The sequence below is a fragment of the Physella acuta genome, unplaced genomic scaffold (genome assembly GCF_028476545.2).
Source record: "Physella acuta isolate Inbredline_101_S28 unplaced genomic scaffold, ASM2847654v3 ptg001328l, whole genome shotgun sequence".
NCBI lineage: Eukaryota > Metazoa > Mollusca > Gastropoda > Physidae > Physella > Physella acuta.
This window is the reverse complement of record NW_026732843.1, coordinates 767,107-782,141: the sequence shown is the minus strand read 5'-3', so window position 1 is coordinate 782,141 and position 15,035 is coordinate 767,107. Positions and strand designations below refer to the sequence as shown.

The 15,035-nt window shown below is 43.9% G+C and overlaps 1 protein-coding gene across 1 annotated transcript in view; it reads left to right on the top strand.

The window, feature by feature from the left end:
* Positions 1-15,035, top strand: part of LOC131958456 (uncharacterized) — a 271,932-nt gene that overhangs the window by 207,681 nt on the left and 49,216 nt on the right. The window contains exon 6 of the mRNA XM_059323514.1: positions 13,474-13,587. Coding sequence (XP_059179497.1) covers positions 13,474-13,587 — 114 coding nt within the window. The remainder of the gene's footprint in view (positions 1-13,473; positions 13,588-15,035) is intronic.

Here is a 15,035-nt window from a genome sequence, read left to right as displayed (position 1 = left end):
TGTCATGGAACCAGTATATCACATAGCTCAGCTTATTATGTTGTATCTCAGTGCAGTACCAGCATATCACATAGTTCAACTTATAATTCTCTAGCTCATTGCAGTACTGGTATATCAAATAGTTCAGCTTACAATTCCTAAGCTCAGTGCAGTACTAGTATATCACGTAATTGAACTTATAATTCTTTAACTCAGTACAGTACTGATATATCACATAGCTCAACAACTAATATACCTGAGTCTATCACAAACCCTCACGGCGCCCCCGTGCATAATGACTACAATTTGCTGGCTGTCGTCTGTAAAACGGTTTCTTCAATGAACTCACCCTGTCTACATATGCACGTGCGTCGATAGACAGATAAATAGATGGGTTATTGGACGAGGACTACTTACGTGGGTAGTGAGGGTTTTTTTCCCGTTGTGGTAAATTGTGATATTATTTGTTAAATTTGACCGTTTGTGCACATTTTAATAACAACTTCAGCTTGTAAACAGGATGTGCAACTTGGGCGACATTGATTTATCAATAGATGTGTAGGTAGCACAGTTATTCCAACATTACTGCTGTTAGTTTTTGTAGCACATTTCTCTCACATATGAAACGTCAAACGTACAGCTAGTTCTCGACCGCTACGTCTTCAGACCTTGCCAATTGTTCGACTATTTTTACGTATTTGAACTCGACCATTACGATGTTCGTGATAGTGCGAGGTTTTTTTTTTTAACTTTAAACTGCTATCAATAAAACAACATGCTGTGATTGACTGAGGACGGTCGCTCAGTCTAATGGTCGTCCTTCTACATACAATAATTTGGTGGCAATCGTTTCCATAAATAGATTAGTTTCCATAAATAGATTCGTTTCCACCAACAAATTAGTTCCCACAAATAAATTAGTTTCCACAAATAGATTAGTTTCCATAAATAGATTCGTTTTTTACAAATAGATTAGTTTTCACAAATAGATTAGTTTTTACTTTCTCGTATATACGAAGTATAGAGAAAGTATTGTAATTGTGCACAAAAATAACATTAAATTTTGACAGTTTTCACCGTTTTACTCCTCAGTCCTTCATCACATCCGGAGTATAGAGGACTTATTTTAATCAGGCAAAAATTATAAATACAAATAAATAAACATTTTTGCGTTTTATGCGTTATCGAGTCGTAAAAACTGGACAATTTGCAATTCTGTCCGTTGTCTGTGTGTGTGTGTGTGTGTAAACACGATAACTTGAGTACCGTTACAGCTAGGTTGATAAAATTTCATATATGAGTATTTTATCAAAATCGTAGATCCTGATTAACTTTTGAGCGATTTCCAATAACCGGAAGTGGTACTTTTTCTACTTTGAATTTTTTTAAAACCTATAACTTAAGTACTCTTTCAGGTAGATAAATGAAATTTCACATGTAAGTAAAAGATCTAATCCTCTACCTTCTGTCAAATTTTGAGTCATTTCCGTTGATTTAAAGTACTAATTTACGCTATTTCCAATTTCTCAAAAAACGAATGTAAATTTATAAAGTACTAATAATATTCCGCACTATTATGCACATTTTATTTGGCGTTCACGGGTGTGCAATTCTTTTTTCTTCGAGATTTTATTCTATTTTAAAACGTTTAAGTATTTAAAATGGATTAAAATTCATGTCTATATCCCGAGTTCCCATCCCCTGTTTTTTTATAAAAGAATATTCGGGAAAGTTTAAGGGAGATCGCTACCGGTTTATTTACAAATAGATTAGTTTCCATAAATAGATTAGTTTCCACCAATAAAACAATAGTTTAAAAGACCCTTCATCCAATAACAAGAGGTTTTCGTCCCCTACCAACAACGACGTCACAGTTGTGCTATCTACGTCATGTTGCTTTCAATCACGTCATTCTCGCCCTAAGAAAAATACGTCATAACAATCTCAACGATCAGATACCCCCTAGCACTTGCTGTCATAAGATACAGCCTCAATATTTGTCTACTACCCTGACTTCAAGAGTCACGTATGTAATATACATGATATTTGATGTCAATAGACCTTGTATAACATGCTGGTTGTATGACATTTGATGTTTGTAGACCTTCTATAACATGCTGTACATGTTACATGACATTTGATGTCAGTAGACTTTTTATAACATGCTGCATGTGTTACATATTTGATGTCAGTAGACCTTGTATAACATGCTAGTTGTTACATGACATTTGATGTCAAAAGACCTTCTATAACATGCTGTCTATGTTACATGACATTTGATGTCAGTAGACCTTCTCAAATATGCTAGTTATATGACAAGACAATTGATGCGATTTAAGTCTCTACGAGGTGTAAGTTATGTGGCGGCTTTAAGGAGAAGTCAACAAATACCAGCTCAGCATGATATAAACATATGTAACCGAGGCTAATACAAGTTTTGACCTAACCAGTCTACTGACCTAACCAGTCTACTGACCTTGACCGTATCAGTCTACTGACCTTACCAGTCTGCTGACCTTACCAGTCCACTGACCTTACCAGTCCACTGACCTTACCAGTCTACTGACCTTACCAGTCCACTGACCTTGACCTTACCAGTCTACTGACCTTGACCTTACCAGTCCACTGACATTACCAGTCTACTGACCTTACCAGTCCACTGACCTTGACCTTATCAGTCTACTGACCTTACCAGTCCACTGACCTTGACCTTACCAGTCTACTGACCGTACCAGTCTACTGACCGTACCAGTCTACTGACCGTACCAGTCTACTGACCTTACCAGTCTACTGACCTTACCAGTCTACTGACCGTACCAGTCTACTGACCGTACCAGTCTACTGACCTTACCAGTCTACTGACCTTACCAGTCTACTGACCTTACCAGTCTACTGACCGTACCAGTCTATTGACCTTACCAGTCTACTGACCTTACCAGTCTACTGACCTTGACCTTACCAGTCTGCTGACCTTACCAGTCTACTGACCTTGACCTTACCAGTCCACTGACCTTACCAGTCTACTGACCTTACCAGTCCACTGACCTTGACCTTATCAGTCTACTGACCTTACCAGTCTGCTGACCTACCAGTCTACTGACCTTGACCTTACCAGTCTACTGACCTTGACCTTACCAGTCCACTGACCTTGACCTTACCAGTCTACTAACCTTACCAGTCTAATGACCTTACCAGTCTACTGACCTTACCAGTCCTCCTCAACGTGCGTCGTCGCCGGTACACTTTACCGTGAGTCGTCGCCCGTACAATTTACCGTGTGTTAAGTCGTCGCCCGTACAATTTACCGTGTGTCAAGTCGTCGCCCGTACACTTTACCTGAGACGTCGCCCGTACAATTTACCGTGTGTTAAGTCGTCGCCCGTACAATTTACCGTGAGTTGTCGCCCGTACACTTTACCTGAGACGTCGCCCGTACAATTTACCGTGTGTTAAGTCGTCGCCCGTACAATTTACCGTGTGTTAAGTCGTCGCCCGTACACTTTACCGTGAGTCGTCGCCCGTACAATTTACCGTGTGTTAAGTCGTCGCCCGTACAATTTACCGTGAGTTGTCGCCCGTACACTTTACCGTGAGTCAAGCCGTCGCCCGCCGTACACTTTACCGTGAGTCAAGCCGTCGCCCGTACACTTTACCGTGCGTCAGGTCGTTGACCTTACATCTCACCGTGAGTCGTCGCCCGTACACTTTACCGTGAGTCAAGTCGTCGCCCGTACACTTTACCGTGAGTCGTCGCCCGTACACTTTACCGTGAGTCAAGTCGTCGCCCGTACACTTTACCGTGCGTCAGGTCGTTGACCTTACATCTCACCATGAGTCGTGTGTCTAATGGCGTGGAACCACACCACGCATCAGGTTTCCCGTGATCAAAGACAATCGATCTATTGATGACGTGAATCGTGGGGCTGCTTGATTAACACACAAGATCGCCCTGGGTTAGGTTACTGGACGCTTCGATGCGTTTACATACAACCATTAGCATCGTTTGACGTTTGGGATGCGTGGTTCTGGTCTCGATTCCATGAAGGGCGTGGGCGGGTAGGCGGACGTGTCGGGGCGTTGGTGTGGGTGAGTTGACGTGTCATATAGACCGTTGATGTGGGTGGGTGGACATATCATAGAGGCTGTTGGCATGGGTGGATGGACGTTTCACAAATACCGCTGGCGTGGGTGGATGTATGGACGTGACATGCACTAAGCTCATTGTTTAAGTGACTCATTGATTTGGCACACTAACCTTATGATCATTGTCTGACTGATATGGGGGGGGGGTGGGAGTCTTATAAAATGGCCGCACGGATGAAGAAAATGGTCATCTGGTCACAATGTCGCGGTGATTCTACTTTTGATGACTGTAGGAGATCATGCAACACCTACCTATTCGTACAACATCCGTTATGTGACAACCAATGACCCCACTTTTATGCCACCCCTCCCATTTTGATCCCAGCCTAGACCCTCGACCCCTCCCATGTTGACCCCAGTCTAGACCCTCGAGTCAGCCGACCCCTCCCATGACCCCAGCCTAGACCCTCGACCCCTCCAATATTGAGTCTAACCTAGACCCTCGAATCAGCCGACCCCTCCCATGACCCCAGCCTAGACCCTCGACCCCTCTCATGTTGAGTCTAACCTAGACCCTCGAGTCAGCCGACCCCTCCCATGACCCCAGCCTAGACCCTCGACCCCTCCCATGTTGAGTCTAACCTAGACCCTCGAGTCAGCCGACCCCTCCCATGACCCCAGCCTAGACCCTCGACCCCTCCCATGTTGAGTCTAACCTAGACCCTCGAGTCAGCCGACCCCTCCCATGACCCCAACCTAGACCCTCGACCCCTCCAATATTGAGTCTAACCTAGACCCTCGAATCAGCCGACCCCTCCCATGACCCCAACCTAGACCCTCGACCCCTCCCATGTTGAGTCTAACCTAGACCCTCGAGTCAGCCGACCCCTCCCATGACCCCAGCCTAGACCCTCGACCCCTCCCATGTTGAGTCTAACCTAGACCCTCGAGTCAGCCGACCCCTCCCATGACCCCAGCCTAGACCCTCGACCCCTCCCATGTTGAGTCTAACCTAGACCCTCGAGTCAGCCGACCCCTCCCATCTGTATAATAATGTTAAATCCCCGAAGTTTCGTGTATAGACACAGCTAATTAATGTCTTCGCCATCATCCCATCACTACAGTTCAAACACATTTATCAATTTACCATCCAATATATCATTTATGCGTGTAATCCTGCATGTACAAACACTCCTACTTTTTCAACGTGATGCTAAAACGTTTTCTTTAATTTATTAGGACGGAAAAAGTAAGCAGTTAATCAAAAAGTAGACTTTGTCTTATACTGCACACAATTATTTGCAATCAGCTGACTATAAAAACAGCTCAACTCTACTTCGCCTGTGATTTGAAAATTATTGACTGAAGCCTTGTCCTTTATATGTGTTTTATTGCTAATTATTCGACTTGCTTTAAGCCCTCTGATACAGGCTCATCCTTCGTGCCATCTGTAGCACGTTCATTGCCAAACGTATGAATTAGAATATCACATTCAATTCATGTCTAAAACATGAATTAGGATATTATCACATTCAATTCATGTCTAAAACATGAATTAGGATATTATCACATTCAATTCAAGCCTAAAACATGAATTATAATATCACATTCAATTTACATCAGAAATATGAATTACAAATTACAATATCACATTCAATCACAAAAAAAAAACCTCACATCTGATTGTGATTTTTTTTCTTAGCCTTGCCAAGATTAACGAAACCATTAGATATAAATAGATGCATGACGTCACCTTTTCTATTCAGCACCCCTACAATACAAATCCCCTTCCGGCTGATCCCATCCCTCACCGACACGATAAAACACACAGATATGCTTTCCATTAATTAAACCCCTGGACCCCATTTAGACCGCCCTCCCATTTTCCATTTCCCACCCTCCCTCATCATTTCATATTACGTTCGGCAATTGTGCTGCATATGGGGAAAATATTCCGCGACTAATGGAGTTAAAAGCCCAGCTTCAAATATTAACTGACGCCAGGAGTTAAGCCAGCCTTAGTCGGGGTGATGATGAAACCAGGGGGTCAAAGGTCAAAAAGATAAAAGTAAGCTACCATCGATTTACCGTGACTGTTAATGATTGAAGAATCAGCGCCGGTACAGTTTTTGGGTTTTTTAATCCGATTTTTTTACATATTCGAGATAGCGACCGTTTGTTGGTCTAGATATTGTGACAATTAATTGGTCTAAAGTAGAGACTTTTTTTATTTGGTGTAGATGTAGCGACCGTTTGTTTTGGTCTAAATACAACGACCGTTTTTTATGGTCTAGATATTGGTGATTGTATGTTTGGTGTAGTATTTGTACTTCCCCCCCCCCCCCTCGACATCATGTTTAGAGAGACTGTCACCCAATCATGCCACACTAACATCGCAACATCTTTCCGTGATGTGTTTTTAATGTACCAACCCATGTAGCGAATCTTACGATTTATGTTTGGTTTCGTTGTATGCTGTTGAGCATTAGTTTTATTAACCAGTAGTATTACAGTTGTTTGTTTTTACAAATGTAAGAAAAAACAACTCTAGCGGATTGTAATTCTCTCCTGATAATCCAACATCCAGTTTGATTAGAGCTACAGAGTATCATCGCTGTTGTCTCATTTGATTTAGACTATGACAGGTCACTCTCAATTCTATCACTTCGACTAAGTCTTATTTCCTTTAATTCTATCACTTCGACTAAGTCTTATCTCCCTTAATTCCATCACTTCGACTAAGTCTTATGTCTCTACTGTCCTTTCAGTCAGTCCCAACCATGTATCTGTCCAGCCCACATTCCCCCACCCCACAACCTGTTTCTGTGCCACTAAATTCCCTCGCCCACCAGCTCCACATTTCTTGCCTGTTTTTATCTAACCCTCTTCTGTTTGTCTTCCTCCCTACTCTCCCAAAAACTTGCTTCCCCCCCCCCCTCCTCTCTTCATTTCTTTGACCACGTGACCGACGTCTTTAATCCTTGGATCTGTCGTCTTTAGAAAACCTGAGCTCACGCTTGAAGAAGCAATACAAATCTGGAGACTCCCCCAGAGAGGGACGGTCCCTGCAGGTTGGAGCCTGCTAAACGAAGACTTCCTGGTTTGTGGGTGGGGACTGAAGTTGTTTTTTTACACGGGTTGGTTCCTAAGGCGGTGGAAGTTTTAGTCTATCGAAAAATCTGACGTTATTGATTAGTTGTGGGAGGTGATAGTTTTTCTAATGTGAAGTAACACAGAACTTGACTTTGATCAGTCAGGTGCAACTAGTCCTGACAAACGATCTTCGTGGACTCAGCAGAGTTTCTTCCAGGCATCTCTTCGGTGGGGCGGAGCCCCCCCCCCCCCCCCGAAGAAAGTCTACCGCCCCCTTCCCTAACGAACGAAATGAAATTTATATAGAAAATATATACTTTTAACAGTGTCCGCCCCCCCCCCCCCAAGAAAGTCTACCCCCCCCCCCGAAAATTTCAAGTGCCCCCCCCCCCCCCCGGAGGAAAAAGTCGAGGTGTACACAAAACATCTGTGATGTGTATAGGCCTACAGTACATCTGTGTCATAGAAATGTAAAGTTCGCCTTTCAGACATCACGGTCTATAATGCTGATAAAGTAGAGTTCATATTTTACTAACCCCTGCATATGAAGGAATATCCTGGTCGACACTAATGCCTAGACGTCTTTACTTTCCCAATCATAAGTCAGGTACCCATCAGAGCTGGGTAGACTCAGGGACGTCCTACAGTCTCAAGTCATGACTGAGACCCAAGGTTAGCAGTAGAGCGCTCTACCACCCAAAAACTCTGCCCCATGTCTATGTAACATATACATTTCTTACTAAACTAGTATTTTAAAAATAACTACTCTCAAAAGCTCCATAAATACACGACTTAAATATAGCACCCCTTGTCTAAATACATTGTAAATATATCAGAAACCACTGCAGCAAGAACTTCTATTTTCCTGTTGAAACATATACATCCGACGTTAAGTTTTTACCCAACAAAACTCAACAAAAATCGTGTAATCAATGTCTGACCATAAAAAAACGTGTAATGAATGACTTGGCCGATATATTAGAGCGATTATTATAAGGGATGTCCCTCAACTTGGGACAATCATACAGCGATGCCTTGTAGTGTGTGCTACAATCTATCATTCTTGTAGTGTGTGCTACAATCTATCATTCCTAGTTTCTATCACGCTCTCCTCCTCCAACCTTCTAATTATGCCATTATTTATTTTTTGGATACATGGAAATAATTATTTCCGCTTCCGCGTTGTGTTTCTCCGTCGAATTATCGCCCTTCAGCTGTGGATACGCCTAAAGCAAAGTTCGATAAGCCATTAAAAAAACTTTTTTTTTCAATTTCTGATTTGGCCTTGCTTTTCTTGTAGGATACCTTGTGACAGATTTTAGACAAAGGCGGGGCTTTTGTCATGTAGGTTCATCACCCACCGGAGACCCTACTAACTCTTAACTAAATTATAACGTTATAATCCAAAGTACTAGGGATTAGATACATTACATTTATAATCCAAAAGTACTAGGGATTAGAAAAAATATAGTTCATAACACCAACGTACGAGGAATTAGATAAAATAAGTTTTATAACACCATTTTTCAATACCTACTCTACGCAGTATAATTAATAATCTATTAAGTATTTGTTCGCGTGATCTAAGTTAGCCCTACCGCCAAGAAATAGTGCATGATACAAGTTCCGTTACCACGGGTCCACCTAACATTGATACAAGTTACCACAAATCTACCTAACACCAACACAAATTCTCAGGTAGACCTGCACAAGTTTCAATACGATTTTATCGTCAATACTAAAGTTGGTTCTGTTAGTTCAAAGTTTTAGCAGTGTGATAAACAGGTATGTGATTTGTGAAAAATGTATATGTGATCTGGTGAATATTTAGTATTTGATCTGCTGAATATTTAATCTGTGATCTTGTCCTCAAATTGTTGAAGTTGAATGAAGCTAATTTCCTATCCAACAAAAATCCGAATCAAAAGCTATTTGTACAACAATTAACCAATCATTGTGCCCTGCTCTTCCTGATTTTAAAATCTTCATGATCCAGATTTCAGTATTTTAAAAAATGCAAATTCCAACAACTCCTAACATTATCTGACCCCCTTTTTTTTTCTTCTTCCAAATATCTGTCGACCTTTTTGTATTCATTACAGTAATAAAACTGTTAGGAAATTATTTTGGCTTTTTTTTTTATTCGCTTTTTTTCTTCCCATTTCTGAGTTCGGTTCGATGGTCCTTTCATTTTGTTTTTTTTTTTAACCTTCTTGGCATCCTAAATCAATTTCTTGTTTCATAATCGGGCTAAGAAATAGCTAGCTTAAATGAAATACGCGTTCATTCAATTACACTAATGTCGAATAACTACAAAAACGTTTTCTTGAATTCTGATGGGCTGCGGGGGAGTTTAGGGTGGCCCGGGGGGGGGGGGGGGTGAGGTTTGAGGGTGGAGGCAGACAGGCGTTATTACGGGTGTCAGGGGCATAAATAAGGTAAATAGTATCGAATTTTGGTATCGTTGGATGGGAGATGAGGAGCCCCGGTGTGATTACTACCTAATGACTTATTCTCTGCGCTGGTTGTAATCGAGTTCGTTTAGTTTGATGGGAATCGATCTCTGATGGGATGAGTTGGTGCCCGGAGCTAGGGGGTAATTGTGTCATTAGCAGAACAAGTGTGTCGTTATTAGGGCGGGTGTGTCTTTGGTAGGTTGGGTGTGTCTTTGGTAGGTTGGGTGTGTCTTTGGTAGGTTGGGTGTGTCTTTAGTAGGGCGGGTGTGTCTTTGGTAGGTTGGGTGTGTCTTTGGTAGGTTAGGTGTGTCTTTGGTAGGTTAGGTGTGTCTTTGGTAGGTTGGGTGTGTCTTTGGTAGGTTGGGTGTGTCTTTGGTAGGTTGAGTGTGTCTTTGGTAGGTTATGTGTGTCTTTGGTAGGTTGGTGTGTCTTTGGTAGGTTGGTGTGTCTTTGGTAGGGCGTGCGTAGGAGAATGTGTCCTTATAATGTAGAATGTGTCTTAATAGGACTGGTGTGTCTTTAGTAGGGTGGGCGTATTTTTCGTGGGTTGAGAGTGTCTTTACAATGGCGATACTTTTCAGTAGAGCACTTAAATCTGTGTGGGAAGCTTACATCGGTATGTAGGTAGCTTACATCTGTGTGGTCGCAGCTTACATCTGTGTGGTCGCAGCTTACATCTGTATAGAGGCGGCTTACATCTGTGTGGTCGCAGCTTACATCTGTATAGAGGCGGCTTACATCTGTGTGGTCGCAGCTTACATATTTGTGGTCGCAGCTTACATCTGTGTATGGGTAGCTTACATAACGTGGCCAAACATCACGGGACTAAAATCAACATGGCCAGTTACCCACGTGACCAAACTGTAACGTAACATTTCCCCACGTGGTCAGGCCTTCACGTGACGAACTCTTTGATGCCACGTGCCCTCTAATCTTCACATCCTTAATGAGTTGTTTGCAGAAAACGCGCGCGAAAAAAATGCCTTTAACTACTTATTACCTCCCTTATGATGTCAGTTTTTCTAAGGCGATTTGTCTTCCCTTGCAATGACGCACTTGGTTCATTGTCATCCCAGCTCTGGGCTAGTTTTTTAATGGAGCTGATCCTGACAAAAGATGCTGTTGTACTTGGTGGCATTGTGGGTAGGCCACACTGTCAATGTGGTAGTGATGTCGTGTGGGTAGGCCACACTGCCACTGTGGTAGTGATGTCGAACATTGTGGGTAGGCCACACTACAGCCACTGTACCTGTACTTTCACAGTGGCGTAATGTCTAAAAGACATTGAGGGTAGGCCTATTGCCACAGTGGCAGTGATGTTAAAAAACCACTACATCAAAATTATATACACATCACATCACACCACAACTAAACCACAACCTAACTACACCACAACAATTCCAGATCACCATCACACAAGAGAAATGTGATTTCACGAGACTTCGCGAGACTTCACATAAAACACCTGCCAAAGGTTTAAATTAGAAAGCAAAAATTAATAATCATCATCATATGCCACATGTATCCAAACTTAATTAATTAGGCTGCTTACTGCCCAATTTGAGTTATCGCATTTCCCCCCCCCCCCCCCACTTCCATCCATGATTTGCCCGAGGCGATGCTAGGGTTTCTGGTCGTGTGTTGGGCTTCATGGTGATTAGAAATAAAAAGTGAAGTAGGAAACGTTCTAGTAACGAATCGTGTACAGGCGAAATCTGTTCATTCAAAATTGGCTCCCTTTAGATCGGTGTGATATTACTTCTAAATCATCAACTGCTATAAGTTACTGATCATACACATCACCACCTACACATCACCACCTACACATCACCACCTACACATCCCCAATTACACATCACCTACACATCACCACCTACACATCACCACCTACACATCCACAATTACACATCACCTACACATCACCACCTACACATCACCACCTAAACATCCCCAATTACACATCACCTACACATCACCACCTACACACCACCAACTACACATCACCACCTACACATCACCACCTACACATCACCACCTACACATCACCACCTACACATCACCACCTACAAATCAGCACCTACACATCACCTACATATCATCACCTACACATCACCACCTACACATCACCACCTACACATTACCACCTACACATCCCCAATTACACATCACCTACACATCACCACCTACACGTCACCACCTACACATCACCACCTACACATCACCACCTACAAATCACCACCTACACATCACCACCTACAAATCAGCACCTACACATCACCGCCTACACATAACCACCTACACATCCCCAATTACACATCACCTACACATCACCACCTACACATCACCACCTACACATCCCCAATTACACATCACCTACACATCACCACCTACACATCACCACCTAAACATCCCAAATTACACATCACCTACACATCACCTCCTACACACCACCAACTACACATCACCTCCTACACATCACCACCTACACATCACCACCTACACATCAACACCTACAAATCAGCACCTACACATCACCTACATATCATCGCCTACACATCACCACCTACACATCACCACCTACACATTACCACCTACACATCCCCAATTACACATCACCTACACATCACCACCTACACGTCACCACCTACACATCACCACCTACACATCATCACCTACACATCACCACTTACACATCCCCACCTACACATCACCACCTACACATTCCCACCTACACATCACCACCTACACACCACCACATCACCACCTACACACCATCACCCGCACATCACCACCTACACATCCCCACCTACACATCACCACTTACACATCACCACCTACACACCACCACCCACACATCACCACCTACACACCACCACCCACACATCACCACCTACACATTACCACCTACACATCCCCACCTACACATCACCACCTACACACCACCACCTACACACCACCACCTACACACCACCACCTACACACCACCACCTACACACCTACACACCACCACCTATACACCACCACCTACACATCACCACCTACACACCACCACCTACACACCACCACCTACACATCACCACCTACACATCACCACCCACACATCAACACCTACACATCAACACCTACACATCACCACAAATACATCCCCATCTCACATCCCCACCTACACATCACCACCTACACATCACCACCTAAACATCATAATCTAAACACCACCACCTACACACCACCACCTACACATCACCACCTACACATCCCCACCTACACATCCCCACCTACACATCACCACCTACACACCACCACCCACACATCACCACCTACACATCACCACCTACACATCCCCACCTACACATCACCACCTACACACCACCACCTACACACCACCACCTACACACCACCACCTACACACCACCACCTACACACCTACACACCACCACCTATACATCCCCACTTACACATCACCACCTACACACCACCACCTACACACCACCACCTACACATCACCACCTACACATCACCACCCACACATCAACACCTACACATCCCCACCTACACATCACCACAAATACATCCCCATCTCACATCCCCACCTACACATCACCACCTACACATCACCACCTAAACATCATAATCTAAACACTACCACCTACACACCACCACCTACACATCACCACCTACACATCCCCACCTACACACCACCACCTACACATCACCACCTACACACCACCACCTACACATCACCACCTACACATCACCACCTACACACCACCACCTACACATCACCACCTACACACCACCACCCACACATCACCACAGCACAGTCTCCAACTGCTCTAACCTGTTTACCTCTACTCTGTTTCAGCAGCCAAGACGACTGAGCTCGGGTTCAATTACCAGCGATGCCGAGAGTGAAGCCACTGAACCAGATCCTCCCGTCGTTAGACGTGGGAGGCGAGCCGCCATTTATGAAACAAAGGTAGGACATTGTTTTTTGTAGGACATTTGTTTCTGTAGGACATTGGTTTCTGTAGGACATTTGTTTCTGTAGGACATTTGTTTCTGTAGGACATTGGTTTCTGTAGGACATTTGTTTCTGTAGGACATTTGTTTCTGTAGGACATTTGTTTCTGTAGGACATTTGTTTCTGTAGGACATTTATTTCTGTAGGACATTTGTTTCTGTAGGACATTTGTTTCTGTAGGACATTTGTTTCTGTAGGACATTTGTTTTTGTTGGTTTATATAACACCCAGGTTTCTTTAGGGCCCAGGTTTCTTTAGGGCCCAGGTTTCTTTAGGACCCAGGTTTCTTTAGGGCCCAGGTTTCTTTAGGGCCCAGGTTTCTTTAGGACCCAGGTTTCTTTAGGGCCCAGGTTTCTTTAGGGCCCAGGTTTCTTTAGGACCCAGGTTTCTTTAGGGCCCAGGTTTCTTTAGGGCCCAGGTTTCTTTAGGACTCCGTTTTAATAGGACCCTGGTATCTGTAGGACCTGTAGGACCTAAGTTTTCAAGGACCCAGGATTTTTAAAACTCCTTTTTTCTGTGGGACCCAGATTTCTGTATGACCCAGGCTTCTGTTGGTCACTAGATTTCTAAAGCTTAACTTAATCATGAATTCGCGAGATAGATAGCACAATTGCATCTACATCTACTTCTAGATCTAGATCCAAATACTGAAGTAGAATTATACATATACCACCAGATCTAGTCTTAGAACGAGGGCACATATCTCTATACATAATATGAAGTGGCAAGCGAAAAAAGTAATGATCTCCCTATGGAAAAAAATATCTAATGGCCAGAAAAAGCCAAGACGTGATGGTGATGAGATAAATAAGATAGCCCTTCACTGTCGAGACTTAGGTGCTTGTCTGGTTACTGGGCGGGGGGGGGGGGGGTCTGAACTGGTGGTGTGGGGGTGGGGGACTAGTGTGTGGGGTGGGGGACTGGTGTGTGGTGTGTCTGAACTGGTAGTGTGGGTGTGGGGGACTGGTGTGTGTGGGTGGGGGCTCGTGTGTGGGGTGTCTGAACTGGTAGTGTGGGTGTGGGGGACTGGTGTGTGTGGGTGGGGGACTCGTTTGTGGGGTGTCTGAACTGGTAGTGTGGGTGTGGGGGACTGGTGTGTGTGGGTGGGGGACTCGTGTGTGGGGTGTCTGAACTGGTAGTGTGGGGGTGGATAACTATTGTGAGGTGTCTGAACTAGTGGTTAAGGGGTGGGGGAACTGGTGTGTGGGGTATTGGCTGGTTGTTATGAGGTTGGGTATGCGGTAAATGTGGTATGGACCGATAGTTAGGGGGTGAGGGAGCCTACATGTTGAGTATGAACTGATGGTGAGGGGGTGGGGGAATCTGAATGTAGGGGGTATGGACCGGTAGTTATGGTTAGGTTAGGGGGTGGTGTCTGGGTAATGTGTGTATGGGCACGTGGG